At 39.3% G+C, this 18,399-nt stretch overlaps 1 protein-coding gene across 2 annotated transcripts in view; it reads left to right on the top strand.

The window, feature by feature from the left end:
• Positions 1–18,399, top strand: part of LOC121322029 (mitogen-activated protein kinase kinase kinase 2) — a 145,059-nt gene that overhangs the window by 83,266 nt on the left and 43,394 nt on the right. For both annotated transcript variants that reach the window (XM_041261470.1, XM_041261468.1), the window contains exons 7-10: positions 5,757–5,841; positions 6,865–6,995; positions 12,829–12,908; positions 13,348–13,415. In XM_041261470.1, coding sequence (XP_041117404.1) covers positions 5,757–5,841; positions 6,865–6,995; positions 12,829–12,908; positions 13,348–13,415 — 364 coding nt within the window. The remainder of the gene's footprint in view (positions 1–5,756; positions 5,842–6,864; positions 6,996–12,828; positions 12,909–13,347; positions 13,416–18,399) is intronic.

Below are 18,399 nucleotides of genomic sequence, written 5' to 3'. Positions count from 1 at the left end.
CCAGTCCATTACAAGAATCTCCACAACCCTGTTGGCCAAGTTAACATCTGGCTGTAGCCATCGCTTGGCCAGATGTACCAAATCAAACATTTGCGAGTGTGAGGTTCGCTCAGAGTTATAAGTCCACGCATGCACACAGCAGCCGTCACTCCTGCCCTTGCCAAAATCTCTGTTTGAGTTGGTCGTAGTCCTCACCAGCAGGGGTGCCCAAGTCAATTTAGGCTTTCTTAGCGTCACCAGTCTGGAAGGGTGCCAGACTTCCAGCCCATTGGTTTTTGGGCCAGCCTTCTCTGCTGGCAACCATTTCAAACGCCATCTTGCTGGGTCATTTTGGACAAGAGGTGGCTGGGTCTTATGGGGTGCTCAAGGATCAGCCAGCCTCAGCTGCAGTTAGTTGTGTTAGGTCTTGATGCTCCTCTTGTGCTCTTACCAGCTGGGCCAGCATCTGTTGCTGCTGCTGCTGTAATGCCAGGGTATCCGCTTGCTATGCAGCCATCTGTTCCTCGTGTCTTTTTTCTTGCGCACCTACTTGAGCAGCAATCTGTCGGTTGGTGTCCTGCGCAGCCGTAGCTTGCATAAGTGCTTTTACCACGTCTTCCATAGCAAGTTTTTTTTTTTTTTTTTTTTTTTTTTTTTTTTTTTAATATTAATCCTCCACGCCTGTAGAGGTGTTTACATCCCACTCTAACACCAAGTTGTGAGGACGTGACCCCGAGGTTTAGTAGGTCTTGTAGTAAAACGCAGTGAATTGCAGTTCAACAACACTCTCGGTGCTCTTTATTTATTTAATTTGCTATAACAAAACAAACAAACAAAACAAAAGCCTAATCCGGCAAGGAGTGCCAACTTAACTTTTGTAAGGTGGCCCTGTCTGACCCCGGGACAGCTAGCCGTTTACCCGTAACAAAACAAATATTAAACCTAAGTTCTTCAATAACATGTTTGTTCTCTTAAATTTTTCTCTCCAAATCCACACACATGTGCCCTTCTTCAATACACCTCTCAGAGATGGGTTGAACCTGTCCCTTTTAAAAGGGCTTTTAATTACTTAATTTAATCCATCTGCCAACAGTAAATCAATTAACTGGGCCAACAAGTCAAACCCTGTGGCCTTCTGGGCAATTTAGTTTCTTCCTGATTCCCTAGTAGTCAGGCCAAGACCTGTAGTGGTTGTACAGTGAAAACTGTGTGTGTGTGTGTGTGTGTGTATATATATATATATATATATATATATATATATATATATATATATATATATATTCATTTACGAAAGGGTTATATAATATATATATATATATATATATATCATATATATATATATATATATCATATTATATATATATATAATGTATATGTACATTTACGCTGGACACGCACAGAGAAATAGGAACACCGTCTGTTTTGCTACGCGGTTACAGTATTCTAGACAGTATTCTAGAAAAAAAAAAATTACATGTTAATGTATGAAAAGACCTTTTTAAGTAAGTTGTGTACTCTAAAGTACTCAAGACCACAAAGGGTTAACATCGCATATATCTAATGTCTGTGTGTGGAAAAGTGGTTAATAGTGTGCATGTGCAGGTGATCAAAGAACGGACTTATCCAGGTGCAAAGGTTTGTTTTTATTTGTTTCTGTCCAGTGCCTGACGGCGAAATAAATAGTAAATAATAATGTTGGTAAGTAATACAGCAGTGTGTATTATTTATAATCCCCAAGCTGTCCCGAAATAATAGTCCCGTTGTTGTAGCCCCACATTAAACACAAAACACATACACAAGTCCCTTTAGTGTGTGAATTAGTGATTGTGGTACAATACAATTTGTTGTGATACAAGTGAAGTGCTGTTCTGGGTTTGTGCTTTCCTCTGGTGACAGCTCCAGAACATGTTAGCTGTCTAGTAATACAAGTAACAAATAGACATAAGAACATAAGAAAGTTTACAAACGAGAGGAGGCCATTCGGCCCATCTTGCTCGTTTGGTTGTTAGTAGCTTATTGATCCCAAAATCTCATCAAGCAGCTTCTTGAAGGATCCCAGGGTGTCAGCTTCAACAACATTACTGGGGAGTTGATTCCAGACCCTCACAATTCTCTGTGTAAAAAAGTGTCTCCTATTTTCTGTTCTGAATGCCCCTTTTTCTAAACTCCATTTGTGACCCCTGGTCCTTGTTTCTTTTTTCAGGCTGAAAAAGTCCCTTGGGTCGACACTGTCAATACCTTTTAGAATTTTGAATGCTTGAATTAGGTCGCCACGTAGTCTTCTTTGTTCAAGACTGAACAGATTCAATTTTTTTAGCCTGTCTGCATATGACATGCCTTTTAAGCCCGGAATAATTCTGGTCGCTCTTCTTTGCACTCTTTCTAGAGCAGCAATATCTTTTTTATAGCGAGGTGACCAGAACTGAACACAATATTCAAGATGAGGTCTTACTAGTGCATTGTACAGTTTTAACATTACTTCCCTTGATTTAAATTCAACACTTTTCACAATGTATCCGAGCATCTTGTTAGCCTTTTTTATAGCTTCCCCACATTGTCTAGATGAAGACATTTCTGAGTCAACAAAAACTCCTAGGTCTTTTTCATAGATTCCTTCTCCAATTTCAATATCTCCCATATGATATTTATAATGTACATTTTTATTTCCTGCGTGCAGTACCTTACACTTTTCTCTATTAAATGTCATTTGCCATGTGTCTGCCCAGTTCTGAATCTTGTCTAGATCATTTTGAATGACCTTTGCTGCTGCAACAGTGTTTGCCACTCCTCCTACTTTTGTGTCGTCTGCAAATTTAACAAGTTTGCTTACTATACCAGAATCTAAATCATTAATGTAGATTAGGAATAGCAGAGGACCTAATACTGATCCCTGTGGTACACCACTGGTTACCACACTCCATTCTGAGGTTTTTCCTCTAATCAGTACTTTCTGTTTTCTACATGTTAACCACTCCCTAATCCATGTACATGTGTTTCCTTGAATCCCAACTGCGTTCAGTTTGAGAATTAATCTTTTGTGCGGGACTTTGTCAAAAGCTTTCTGGAAATCTAAATAAACCATGTCATATGCTTTGCAATTATCCATTATCGATGTTGCATCCTCAAAAAAATCGAGCAAGTTAGTTAGGCACGATCTCCCTTTCCTAAAACCATGTTGACTGTCTCCCAGTACCCTGTTACCATATAGGTAATTTTCCATTTTGGATCTTATTATAGTTTCCATAAGTTTGCATATAATAGAAGTCAGGCTTACTGGTCTGTAGTTACCTGGTTCAGTTTTGTTTCCCTTTTTGTGGATCGGTATTACGTTTGCAATTTTCCAGTCTGTCGGTACCACCCCTGTGTCAAGAGACTGCTGCATGATCTTGGTTAGCGGTTTGTAAATTACTTCTTTCATTTCTTTGAGTACTACTGGGAGGATCTCATCCGGCCCAGGGGATTTGTTTATTTTAAGAGCTCCTAGTCCCTTTAACACTTCTGCCTCAGTTATGCTAAAGTTATTTAAAACTGGATAGGAACTGGATGACATGTGGGGCATGTTGTCAGTATCTTCCTTTGTAAAAACTTGTGAAAAGTAATCATTTAACATATTTGCTATTTTTTTTTTCTTCCTCTACGATTTTGCCATTTGTATCTCTTAAACATTTAATCTCCTCTTTGAATGTTCTCTTGCTGTTGTAATATTGGAAAAACATTTTGGAATTGGTTTTAGCTCCCTTAGCAATGTTTATTTCTATTTCTCTCTTGGCCTTTCTAACTTCCTTTTTGACTTGCGTTTGCAGTTCTGTGTACTCTTTCTGCGTACTTTCTTTTTGGTCCTTTTTTAATGCTCTGTAAAGTGCCTTTTTTCGCTGAATATTTTTTTTAATTGATCTATTAAACCATTTTGGCAATTTAGTTTTACATTTAGATTTGTCTACTTTAGGGATATAATTGTTTTGCGCCTCTAGTACTACATTTTTGAAGAACAACCATCCTTCTTCTGTGGGTGTTTTCTCTATTTTACTCCAATCTACTTCTGTTAGTCTCTGTTTCATACCTTCATAGTTTGCTTTTCTAAAATTGTAAACCTTAGCTTTAGTCATTTCTTTTGGGGATTTAAAAAACACTTCAAATGAGACCATGTTGTGGTCTGAGTTTGCCAGTGGTTCTCTGACCTCTGTTTTAGTTATTCTATCTTCGTTATTTGAAAAGACTAAATCAAGGCATGCCTCCCCTCTAGTGGGTGCCTTCACAAATTGTGTTAGGAAGCAGTCATTTGTCATTTCCACCATTTCTATTTCATCCTTCACGCTACCCACCGGGTTTTCCCATTTTATTTGGGGGAAGTTGAAATCCCCCATTAGTATGGCTTCTCCTTTGCTACACACATTTCTAATGTCATTGTATAACAGATTATTGTGCTCACCGTCTGAATCTGGCGGTCTATAGCATGCTCCTATTATTATGCCTTTTGAATTTTTGTCTGTTATTCTGACCCATATTGATTCGGTTTTATTTTCTTTGTCCAGGTTTAACACCTGGGCTTCAAGACTGTTTCTTATGTATAGCGCTACCCCTCCTCCTCTTCTGTCCTGCCTGTCTTTCCTATACAGTGTATACCCACAAATATTATATTCGTCCCCATCACTCTCAGACAACCAAGTTTCTGTAACACCTATCACATCATAGTTACCTGTTAGTGCAGTAGCTTCAAGTTCTAGAATTTTGTTTCTGATGCTTCTAGCATTTAGATAAATACATTTAATGGTTGTCTTACCTGAGTTGTTGTTCTTGTTTTGATGCGGTCTCCCTTCTGTTTTTTTGTTGATTTCTCCCCCCTTCCTTTCTAGTTTAAATGCTTCCGAACCTGCTCGAGGATCTTTTCTCCGAGTAGACTAGTTCCCTTGTTATTTAAATGCAGTCCATCCCGTCTATACAGATAGTCCTCGTTGTAGAATGTGGTCCAATGATCAAGATAGGTGAAGCCTTCCCGTGTGCACCACGTCTTCAGCCATGCGTTTTGATTAATTATTTCCAGCTGTCCATATGGTCCTTTGCAAGGTGCGGGTAGTATACCAGAAAATACCACAGTTTTGGTTTTCTCTTTTAATTTCCTTCCTAGCTCTCTGAATTTGTTTTGCAGGGATTTTGGTCTGTCTCTTCCAATGTTGTTTGTACCGATGTGGACGACTACTACCGGGTCGTCTCCTGTTCGTTCCAGGAGCCTGTCCACGTTCTCAGTGATGTGCTTGACCGAGGCTCCCGGAAGGCAGCACACTGTTGTAGTAAGGGGGTCCAAACTGTGAATTGAACTTGCTGTGTTTCTCAATATGGAGTCCCCAACAATCATGACCTCCCTTCTTTTTGCTCTCTGGTCACCACTGTCAATAGGGTCCTGGATGTTGTTCCTTTCATTCTCTTGTTGTTGGTTCTGCTCGTCAAAATTCTGAAGTGACTCAAATCTGTTGGTTGTTTTGATTTCTGGTGGTTGTGTTTGACGAAGTTTCTTTTTTTCCCTGCTTCTGCCTACCTGAACCCAGCTGTTCTGACCTTCTATCTCCCTGGTGGCTTTCAGTCTGTTAGGGGTAATGCAGACTTCCATGAATTGTGGGTGTGCTAGTTCCTCAAGATCCTGTTGCTGTCTCACTTCTTCCAGCTCCATTTCTAGCATACCTACTGGTTTATGCAAATCCTGGATCGTGCGGCACTTTACGCACACTTGGTTTAGCTCCGCAATTTTGGAGGCCCACTTGTTTTCACACTTGTTTTTTCAGGTTTCAACCAGTAATATGGAATTGGATGACTTGGATAATACAGTGTTTGGAAGTTCTGAGAAGAAAAAAAAACATCCTTTAACAGGTATGTTTTCTCTGGAAATTCAGGAAGTGTCTTAGAAGTAGTTTTTAAATTCAGCAATCTATTTCCCAATACAGAGCATGTTAGCTGGTGTCAAAGCTGATTGCCCCTGGTGACTTCAGTGTAGTGTAGCAGTATGTCTGTATGTTTGTATTTCATTCTTACATTTTTACTTATATCTTGAAATACCCTCTTCTATTAGGGGAAATGCCTTAGCATAAGACTATAAAGGGGGAGCACTGTTGATGGGCTAGAAGATTATCTTGTTTTTTTTGGCTACCTGGATTTCTATATTTTTTTGGTTATACAAATACAGTTGTTTATTGGCACCCTACATTTAATATAAGAAAACATGTTAAATAGAAGCATTTAGAGAACATTAACCACTAATTAATATAACAAAGACTAAAATACACCATTTCTGATGATTTAACTAACAAGCTATTAAAAAAAAAAACACTTAAGCATTTTCAAATATTAGTTCTGAAAATGTAATATAACTAATTAAAATATATATTTGTAGATTTAAAAACCGTTGCACAGTAATTAAGCTGCATTATAACTCCAACTGCCAGAAAAAGAGGTAATTACTGCAACTAGGAGAGTCCAAGATTAATAAACAGGAAATTACTTTTTTTTTTTTTTTTTTTACAAAGCATCATGCATAATAATGCACTAAAGGAGGGATGTAATTAATTTTATTATGTACAGATACTTTCAATGAAATACTTTTTTTTTTTTTATAAAGATTATTTATTAAATTACAAAATTGTTTATTTTGCTTTTTGTTTTATTAAAAAGTGGTTCAAGTTTAGAAAATGCTTGTCTTTAATCTGTGACCTTGAATTATGGTATAAGCCTAGGGTGCCAATACTTTATCTGGGACTAGGTTTTGGATCTGCAAAATTACATATGTTTTGCTGTTAGTACTAATTCTCTCCCCATCTGATTGTCCAGTTCTCTGTGAATCTAGAAGTATATTTCTTGCACATTATTGGAAGTGCCTATTTTCAATACTGTCCGCAGGCACTCACTCCACAGACCGCAGCTCACCCCCTCCAGGGTACGTACCAGATGCCCAGCAGCAAGTAGCCCACAATGGATCTTTCACCAGCATCAACAGCGAAGGGGAGTTTATTCCAGAAAGCATGGACCAGGTAGGAGCTTCTGCACTTGGTGCCCATTCGACTGCTCAAGTTGGATTTTTGAAGATTTACAGCCTTAGTTAATGTAGCTAGTGAGCAAGGCTGTATTTTTTTCATGATTTCCATGAAATTAACTCTTTTCTGTGTAATACATAGTTCCCTGTGAAAGAATAGTATTAAATATACATATTGTTATATCTTAAATAAATGTAGCAAATGTTTGCCTTATTGACATGCTACCTGTTACACTGCATGTAGGCACCTGGCAGCTGGTTTAGTTTGCTTCTGGTAAATGATTGAACACACTGAATAGTTTAAAATTTCACATGTCTATTGTTATTTTACATTTATTTGTGTTTTTATTTTGTTTTCATAATTGATGGTGAAAATATAATGTCTTTAAAAGGTGGACATAACAACGTATTACAAAATTTAGCATTTTCTGTTTTTCAAGTAAGCGGTAACGTGACACCGTTATTTTTTCTGCTTAATATATTGTTTAATTGTGAAATACCTATTTTTTTAAGACCGTGAAATGCATTGAAATAAACAACCCTATGTAGGACATATTCCCTGAATATGATAATACATGAACGTGTATTAGAAATGTAACTGAATTTATTAATGAAACTGTGTGTCTTGAAAAGCAGGGCAAACTGCTGTATCTTGATAAAGTGGCCTCTGGTTTGCAGACATACTGAACTATGTAACCTACTGATTAGAGGACTGGCACCTGAACAGGATTAGGCTGAGCAGACAGTTTTTTATTAGAATAATGTATAGATAATTCACACGTGCAATCATTTTGACACAAGGAAGACATAAACTAGCGATGTCCCAGTGGAAAATTGCATTAAAACATCAAAGGACTGGGAGTTTAAAGAGGCAAGATACACAAATGGCCTCATGAAAGTAGCTAATCAGCATAGTGAAAAAGACTATGAAAATCAAAGCGGAATTGCACTCCACATCGAATGTTAAACAAGGTGTTATCACTCTGCTAAGCAAAGCTGCAACTCCAGTACTCTGCCCTAAAAACGGAATGAAGACGGGACCTGAAACAGACCCAAGATGAAGAAGCAAGCTGCCAGCGAGTCAACGACCATAAGCAACGAGACTGAGGCCCAGCTAGAAGAGTGCTGTAAAACGGTTATCAGACAAACCAATCTGGGGGTCTGCTGTACACCTAAAACAACAGTATCCAAAAGAAACTATACCTTGGTACCTGCGTAGCTAAAGATTCAATAAAGAGGACAGAGCAGACAGGCGTTGTTGTGGATCCTAAACCGAGGACTGAAGACTTTGTTGCAGCGGTTTGTTGATTCTACTGAGAATTGAAAGCTTTGTCGCCAAGTTTTATCCAAAGTGGGATTGAAGACTTTGTTGCAGAGAGGAGAGTTTTATACTGGACTCTTCAACAGATTGGGCTTCCAAACCAGTAGACCAACAGTCTAAGCTTCAAGGAACTGTTGAGTGTAATTCCAGTTTTATTTTATTTTCATGTAACTAAATTAATTGTAACACATTCACATAGAATTGAACTGTTAATTATTTAGTTTGCACACTTTGCGTGTGAAATAACGTTTAGTGAAACTTGATGAAGTAACTTTAAGTAATCTACCTTATATTGTTGTATGAAGAACTTATTTAAAAGTAAACTTGTCATATACTTAATCTATATACCACTAATAAGCTTAATGTGATATATTCTTAAGATTGTCTGCATTATCTCAGATGTACTCTGTGCATTGGATGTGGGAGAGTGTGTGTGTGTGAGAGAGTGACTAGCTACGTCACAGCCTGCTTGCCTGCTTGCTTGCTGCTGATGTTTCTGGAGACAGGTGGTTCATATTTCAATGGCCTGCTAGTCAAGCATGAGTGCAGTGAGAGGTTTTTGAATTGTGTTTTGTGCTTAGAGACTAAGAGATTTACGTTCTGACTTTTCTGATATCTGTTTATTATGTGTGTACTTAATAAAATACCACTATTGATTAACCATTCCTTGTGTATGCGCGTGAATGTGTGTTCATAGTAAATCTTTGGTCTTTGTAACACGACAATTTAAATATTGTTGGTAAGAGAACTGATCAACCCAGATAAACATTCAATTATGAAGTATCGAATTGTTCCTACATAAACTACTTGGTTGAAGTCAAAATTAAATAGCTCACTGTTATACACTGTTAAAAATACACAAGAAATCAAACAACACTGCGACAATCAATATTTGATAAATGTGGTTTGTGGAAAGATCACTTTACTGCTCGATGATTTTCTGTTCTAACAATGCTGTTATACACTGTTAGAAGGAAAAACCAACTACTTTACAGCACTCTGGTTTTCTATTCCAACTACGTTTGTTATACTCAATTGGAAGGGAGAAACAACTACTACAAATTTAATTCCAAGTTTAATTCTTTGTGTCTGTATGTTCATAAACCCGGCACTTACTGTGCTAAATCAATCTTATCACTTCGAGGTCACCAGTTAATGTAGGAACAATTCAATAAATGATCATTTAATGTTTATCTGGGTTGATTAGTTCTCTTACCAACAATATTTAAATTGACGTGTTACAAAGATGGGTAGTATGTCATTTACTGACTTTTAAGACTTCAAGCCTTAACCATGTTTTTCTTAACGTTTCTGATGAACTCCACACATGAGCCCACACAAAAAAAAAGACAATCACGAAACAGACAAAAAATACCTGCCAAGGGCAGTGCAGCATCCAGCCGCAACACCATCAACAAAGGCGAGTGCAACCGGGCCCCCCACCACCACGCTTTCCACTTACTTACCAAGACACTCGTCTGCACATGAGGCACCTTCGTCAGTGCCTCTTCGCAGTGTGGCATCTCACCCTTCCAGACAGTAAAAATCCGGGTGTTACCACAAGCAACAAAGGAGGCAACATGGTGGACTCCATCACTCCAGCTTTCACAAGGTATGCCATTGGATGAAATCAACCAACACAAAACACTCAACTGAGATGCCTCCCTGACAGGTTAGGGGGCTCACACAGGGGACCTCCAAGTACAAGGTAAAAGGTCACTGTATGAAAGGGTGCGTCACATCACCTATCTACAACTCCTGGCAGTCTTCCTCACAGTTAAACGCTTCAAGATAACTTTAAACAGCCAGAACAGTGTCATTATAACAGACACCACAGTAGTCAAGTACATAAACCATAAAGGAATCACAACGTCGGGCAGCCCTGCAAACTGGCAGTCAAGACTTGGAAGTGGTGCAGTTACATGTCCGGAACAGACAACACCCTAGCACAGTGGTCCTCAAATTGGGGGGCACGCTGCTCACGGGGGGTGCAGAATGTATCCTGTGGGGGCGTGAGAAGGTTCGGGAAGAAAATGTAAAAAATTACTGCGCACATATTAACCTATATATTAACTTAAAGAGTAAGTTGCAGGGTTCCCACATGTTGCTACAACTGTTTAAATAACTTTCCTTGTAGTTTTTGTTTTAGTTGTTAACATCCTGACAAGTTTTTACACTTACACATTTAAACTCTCTCTCAAATGTATTTTGTATTCCTGAAGAGACATGCCCCAACGTTTCAATCTCTCTCTCTCTCTCGCTCTCATCAAATACTTTGACGCATTGAGGCTACCCTGGATAATAATTCTAACTAGTCTACATAAAGGGATGAAAACTAAATAAACATAGTCTGAGTTTTTTTTAGCTTTATGTAAGATTTATAATTGAGTGGTAAAGTTATGGATGCAAATAGGAAATACAATACAGTATATGACTTTAAAGTAAAATAGCTTTCACTTCTCTTCATAAAGAATTGTCTTCAGTTTCATTACTGTTCACTTTTTTTTTTCTTCTTCCCCAAAGTAGCCTGGTTTGACACATTTGGGGCTACCCAGAGAATAGTTCAAACAGATTGGTTATTCAAAAGAAGTCTCAATCTGACCTTAAGGAATTTATTTATGTATTCATATTGTATGAAGAAGATCCTGTATGAAGAAAAATAGGCTAACTTACTTTAAGAAAGGGACGTACTGTATTGTAAGTTCATCCACAACTTCAAACACTACGTAAAACTATAAAAAAATAAGAAAACACAATGTACAAGTCTACCCATAGACCGTGTTTATTTAATTTTCATCCCTTAATGTAAAAACAAGACTAGTTGGCGATTCTCCAATAGAACTATTTTTTTAATTTTTTTTTTAGAACTGTTAATGCGGTAGCCTAATAAATACATTGTTGACCTATGCGGGTTAAATAAAATGATCAAACCCACCTGATGTAGAAAAATGGATGATGATCTTCAGATTGGCTTCTGGTAAAGCACATTTTCTACATCCTGATGGGGTAGAATTTCGGCTTGGGGACCTTAGATATAGATAGACAGATAGAAAAACACATCCTCGTCACTGCCCCAGCTTCATTGGGTGTGTCTTCAGGAATACAGGCAGGAAAAAAAGTTTGCCTCCTGTCAGTGATAAGAGTGAGAGGACACATCTCTGATCTCAAACACGAGTCCACTAAGCAGACTTCATGAAAATAACTGAGAGAGAGAGGGTTTGTCAGGATGTTAGCAACGAAAACATAAGGTACTGAATGCAGGAAATAAAAATGTACATTATAAATATCATATGGGAGATACTGAAATTGGAGAAGGAATCTATGAAAAAGACCTAGGAGTTTTTGTTGACTCAGAAATGTCTTCATCTAGACAATGTGGGGAAGCTATAAAAAAGGCTAACAAGATGCTCGGATACATTGTGAAAAGTGTTGAATTTAAATCAAGGGAAGTAATGTTAAAACTGTACAATGTACTAGTAAGACTTCATCTTGAATATTGTGTGCAGTTCTGGTCACCTCGCTATAAAAAAGATATTGCTGCTCTAGAAAGAGTGCAAAGAAGAACGACCAGAATTATTCCGGTCTTAAAAGGCATGTCATATGCAGACAGGCTAAAATAATTGAATCTGTTCAGTCTTGAACAAAGAAGACTACGCAGCGACCTAATTCAAGCATTGAAAATTCTAAAAGGTATTGGCAATGTCGACCCAAGGGACTTTTTCAGCCTGAAAAAAGAAACAAGGACCAGGGGTCACAAATGGAGATTAGACAAAGAGGCATTCAGAACAGAAAATAGGAGGCACTTTTTTACACAGAGAATCATGAGGGTCTGGAATCAACTCCCCAGTAATGTTGTTGAAGCTGACAACCTGGGATCCTTCAAGAAACTGCTTGATGAGATTCTGGGATCAATAAGCTACTAACAACCAAACGAGCAAGATGGGCCGAATGGCCTCCTCTCGTTTGTAAACTTTCTTATGTTCTTAAGTGGCCTGCAGTTCTTAACCACCTGTAATATTCAAACACTTGAATGTACACATGACAAAAACCGACATTGAAAATAAAAATAGCTTAAAAACTATAAATCCAATCAAAGTCTAACCATCATAGGAAATTAAGTTAGCAGACACCGCAACCTCAGCAAAAAATGTATTATAATTCATGTTGTTTGGTAATTCATGAAGGGAAATGTTTATATTTTGACCCCCCTTTTATATTTTAAAATACTAATCTTGCTGAAAGATTTAATGAGACAATGTCACAAAGTGTTTATGTGCCAAAGATCATCACTGTATCCCATACCACTGCTGAGCTATTACTGGTTAAAAATCAGAGTTTAACATAGAAACAATGTTGAAACTATAAATACAGCACCACTTTATTTACCAGATTTCCTAGCTCCTCGCAGTTGCTTGGAAAGTAGGGGTCTTAAGGCCCACAGCTAACTGTCAGTGTGCTGGTGGTAGTGTCCCTGGAGTAGCTGGCTTATCATCTTTATTTCTTTTTCTAGATGTTGGATCCTCTATCAATGAGCAGCCCTGAAAATTCAGCATCAGGAAGCTGCCCTTCACTAGACAGTCCTTTGGACAGGTAAGGGCATAAAGGTATACAGAATAGCAGAGGGCAAGGGCCAAGAGTTGTTAAGATCCGAGGTTAGGTTTGTTTTCCAAGATTGTATTGTATGTACCCCAACCTAATGGATCTTTAGCTATGCTTTAAATTCAAATGTAAACTGATTGACCTGCAGTTGTGTATGAGCTGAATATGTACATTTTACTTGAAAGGCGATTTCACATGAGGAGCCATAGTTTGATGCTTCATCCCACTGAAAAGTGGACACCACAAACTGTAAAAGAAGTGTGTAATCCCTCACAGTGTCAAACCCCTAAGTTGTTGAGTGATGGGTCCATTACTATACTTGCCTGTACGTTTTAGAGATAACCCCTAAAGAGTTAGGTTTGCCAGTTTACCAGAAATAAATTTAAGCCTGTTTGTGATCTTAGTGTTTAGTTTTTTTTTTATTTCACAGTGAGAGTTACCCCAAATCCCGAATGCCCAGGGCCCAGAGCTATCCTGATAATCATCAAGAACTCTCAGGTAAGCTGCTTTCTCTTGTCTGAAAGCTGTGTTGGTTGTTGGGGGGGCTCAGGATTTTGAATGTAAATAACCACTGTGTCCTGAGAAAAACGGTTATGTGGGAATGGGTTGGATTAAAACCATTAATAACATTTCTGTTCTCTACCATATAGGGATGAAACGATTTTTCGACAGTACGATATATTGTGATTACGAATATTCGTGATAATCATATCGTTAACATTTTTTTAATTATTCGATAATCGTAGAAAACGATAGTCACATTCTCATAAACGTGGCTGGAAGCAGAGCAGACGCTTTTGTCTCCAAATCTTTTCAAATAACGAAGATAGAATAACTAAAACAGAGGTCAGAGAACTACTGGCAAACTCAGACCACAACATGGTCTCATTTGAAGTGTTTTTTAAAACCCCAAAAGTAATGACTAAAGCTAAGGTTTACAATTTTAGAAAAGCAAACTATGAAAGTATGAAACAGAGACTAACAGAAGTAGATTGGAGTAAAATAGAGAAAACACCCACAGAAGAAGGATGGTTGTTCTTCAAAAATGTAGTACTAGAGGCGCAAAACAATTACATCCCTAAAGTAGACAAATCTAAATGTAAAACTAAATTGCCAAAATGGTTTAATAGATCAATTTTAAAAAAAAAATTCAGCGAAAAAAGGCACTTTACAGAGCATTAAAAAAGGACCAAAAAGAAAGTACGCAGAAAGAGTACACAGAAGTGCAAACGCAAGTCAAAAAGGAAGTTAGAAAGGCCAAGAGAGAAAGAGAAATGAACATTGCTAAGGGAGCTAAAACCAATTCCAAAATGTTTTTCCAATATTACAACAGCAAGCGAACATTCAGAGAGGAGATTAAATGTTTAAGAGATACAAATGGCAAAATCGTAGATGAAGAAAAAAAATAGCAAATATATTAAATGATTACTTTTCACAAGTTTTTACAAAGGAAGATATTGACATCATGCCCCACATGCCATCCAGTTCCTGTCCAGTTTTAAATAACTTTAGCATAAATGAGGCAGAAGTGTTAAAGGGACTAGGAGCTCTTAAAATAAACAAATCCCCTGGGCCGGATGAGATCCTCCCAGTAGTACTCAAAGAAATGAAAGAAGTAATTTACAAACCGCTAACCAAGATCATGGAGCAGTCTCTTGACACAGGGGTGGTACCGACAGACTGGAAAATTGCAAACGTAATACCGATCCACAAAAAGGGAAACAAAACTGAACCAGGTAACTACAGACCAGTAAGCCTGACTTCTATTATATGCAAACTTATGGAAACTATAATAAGATCCAAAATGGAAAATTACCTATATGGTAACAGGGTCCTGGGAGGCAGTCAACATGGTTTTAGGAAAGGGAGATCGTGTCGAACTAACTTGCTTGATTTTTTTGAGGAAGCAACATCAGTAATGGATATTTGCAAAGCATATGACATGGTTTATTTAGATTTCCAGAAAGCTTTTGACAAAGTCCCACACAAAAGATTAATTCTCCAACTGAACGCAGTTGGGATTCAAGGAAACACATGTACATGGATTAGGGAGTGGTTAACATGTAGAAAACAGAAAGTACTTATTAGAGGAAAAACCTCAGAATGGAGTGTGGTAACCAGTGGTGTACCACAGGGATCAATATTAGGTCCTCTGCTATTCCTAATCTACATTAATGATTTAGATTCTGGTATAGTAAGCAAACTTGTTAAATTTGCAGACGACACAAAAGTAGGAGGAGTGGCAAACACTGTTGCAGCAGCAAAGGTCATTCAAAATGATCTAGACAAGATTCAGAACTGGGCAGACACATGGCAAATGACATTTAATAGAGAAAAGTGTAAGGTACTGCACGCAGGAAATAAAAATGTACATTATAAATATCATATGGGAGATACTGAAATTGGAGAAGGAATCTATGAAAAAGACCTAGGAGTTTTTGTTGACTCAGAAATGTCTTCATCTAGACAATGTGGGGAAGCTATAAAAAAGGCTAACAAGATGCTCGGATACATTGTGAAAAGTGTTGAATTTAAATCAAGGGAAGTAATGTTAAAACTGTACAATGTACTAGTAAGACTTCATCTTGAATATTGTGTGCAGTTCTGGTCACCTCGCTATAAAAAAGATATTGCTGCTCTAGAAAGAGTGCAAAGAAGAGCGACCAGAATTATTCCGGGCTTAAAAGGCATGTCATATGCAGACAGGCTAAAAGAATTGAATCTGTTCAGTCTTGAACAAAGAAGACTACGTGGCGACCTAATTCAAGCATTCAAAATTCTAAAAGGTATTGACAGTGTCGACCCAAGGGACTTTTTCAGCCTGAAAAAAGAAACAATTACCAGGGGTCACAAATGGAGATTAGACAAAGGGGCATTCAGAACAGAAAATAGGAGGCACTTTTTTACACAGAGAATTGTGAGGGTCTGGAATCAACTCCCCAGTAATATTGTTGAAGCTGACACCCTAGGATCCTTCAAGAAGCTGCTTGATGAGATTTTGGGATCAATAAGCTACTAACAACCAAACGAGCAAGATGGGCCAAATGGCCTCCTCTCGTTTGTAAACTTTCTTATGTTCTTATGTAAAATGACCGGTGTGTACTAGGGCTGCTACGATTAAATCAAATCTATTTTTTGATCAATTCCATTCCTCATTATATATATGGATATAAATACTGGATAATCGATTCATTAGCTATATTTTTGTAACGCGCACAGTTAATACAATTATTTAAGTTTATCAACGAAATTGCACCAAACGCCCTGCCTTGCTAGTTACAGTATTTCTGCCTGACAAACAGTGGGCGTGCTCTTGTTTTCCTGCTCGTGTTAACTAGCATCTGATTTGCTGGTCCCATCCTACCAGCGAATCAGTTATTAGTACACCCCTCTGTGTAGTCAATGTGCAAAAACCCCCGAAAAAACACAATACCTTGTATCCAGAGCAGGATGACAGGCTTGTTTCCCTGGCAAACAGCCTGTAAATAAATTGTGCACATTGAAAAAAAAACTTACTGTGTATAGCCTGCGCTACTTTGGAGTTTGAAAACGTTAGGTTATTACTATAACCCTGGTTCCCTGAAAGAGAATGACAACCATTACCGAATGGGAAGAGCCTCTCTGACTATCAATCACTGAGCATATATAAAAAAGCTGCCCTATCAGGGCCCTGCTGAGAGGGAAGTCCCTCCCACCTCATGTTAAAGAGGGATGTTCTCACAGTAGCACATCGCCATTTTCTTTCAAAAACAGAGGTCAGCTGGGGACACAACGTCAAAGGGTCATGGTTGGTAATAATTTAATAACTTCATGGTTGGTAATAACTTAACATTCCCTTTCAATTGAATGACAACCATTACCGAATGGGAAAGCTGTACTAAAGCTGTCGTGGCTTCAGATTATCGACAGTACAGCCCCACGGCGATAGCCTCAGAGCCCACATGATGCCTAAGTTCATGCCACCTGCAACACCTTAGAGCCCAGAGAGGGTCTCGCTCAGTTTGCAACATCAAGGTGGTAAAATCGCACAAATGTCTGACTACCTGTCCATGTAACAGCATTGCATAACTCATGTAAGGAGGCGCCATGAAGGAAAGCCCACGAAGTTGCCTGGCCACTGGTAGAATAAGCCGTAATGTCTCCCGGTAACGGGGAGTCTGTCTGTTCATATGCCATGTGTATGGCATATGGCACCCAGTGTGCTAGACATTGCTTCGACAGGGCCTGACCTCTAGAGCGGGACCCATAGCAGACAAACAGCTGGTCTCCAGAACGCCGTCCTATCCAGATAACAGTGCAGAGGAAGAACTGGGCATAGCATGTGCTGTCTACAGTCCTCCTCTGACTCATGTGGAGAAGGTCTGAAAGTTTCCAAAACCATTGGTTGGTTAATATGGAATGAGGATAGCACCTTTGGCAAAAAGGATGGATTTGTGCTTAATGTTACCCACGAGTCATTTCCCATAAAAGCCATGCAGGTGTCATCAATGGACAGCGCATGAAGCTCACTTACTCGTCTGTCAGACGTAATGGCTATTAAATATGCCACCTTAAAAGAAACAGGGCACAGTTCTGCTGACGCCATGGGCTTGAATGTTGGGCCCATAAGGGCCCGCAGTACCAGTTCTAGATCCCACTTGGGGACCATACTTTTCATGGGAGGACGAAGCCTCTGAGCCCCTTTAAGAAAGATAGTTCAGGATCCGAATACCCCAAATACCAGCACACAGAATTTGTATGCGTTGTCTTGAAAGGCGAAGCGCAGATATTTTCTGTGCGCGGGACGGATCGGGACGTGAAAGTAGGCATCTTTCACGAACCAGTCGCCCGGTTGGATGGACTGGAGGCTACGCTGTGCTGTCAACATTTTGAACTTCCTCTGTTTGAGGAACAAATTGAGGACCCTGAAGTCCAGAATAGGTCTGAAGCCGTCGTCCCTTTTGGGCACCAGGAAGTACCTGGAGTAAAAGCTGCTGAGGGCATTGTTTGGATCTACCAAATGCACAGCATTCTTCTGTTGAAGATTGGCTATCTCCTGCTGAAGGAGTATCACTTTTGCTGGCTCGACGGTGGTGCGGAGCACACCCTTGAAGGGTGGTGGACCTGTGAGAAATTGTAGAGCGTATCCGTGAATCATTGTTGATAGCACCCAGGATTTCTGGGTGCAGACTTGCATGGTTCGGTGCCTTTGGTCAGTCCGGTTGTGAGGGGGGTTGGTGGCAGCCGGGGACCCTCAGGGGCTGTCTCCCTTGGGCTTAGGAGGGGGCGGGTGTTTCTTATACCCCGTCCTCAGTCTCCAGCCGGAGAACCGGTTACCCCTGGCCGGCAGTGGTCCCTTGCCACCGGCTCTGCCTCTGCCTGCTTGTCTGTTTTGGGGTGGCGACCGGTGTTCCGACCATGTTGCCCCTGCAGGCTGTAAATGCCACCTTGGGCGCTGGTGGTAGGCAGGAAGACGCAAGAAGTTGGAAGTGACTGTGGCCTT

Source organism: Polyodon spathula, chromosome 10, assembly GCF_017654505.1.
Source record: "Polyodon spathula isolate WHYD16114869_AA chromosome 10, ASM1765450v1, whole genome shotgun sequence".
Lineage (NCBI taxonomy): Eukaryota > Metazoa > Chordata > Actinopteri > Acipenseriformes > Polyodontidae > Polyodon > Polyodon spathula.
Note: the sequence above shows the minus strand (reverse complement) of the source record. Positions and strands in the feature narration are given on the sequence as shown.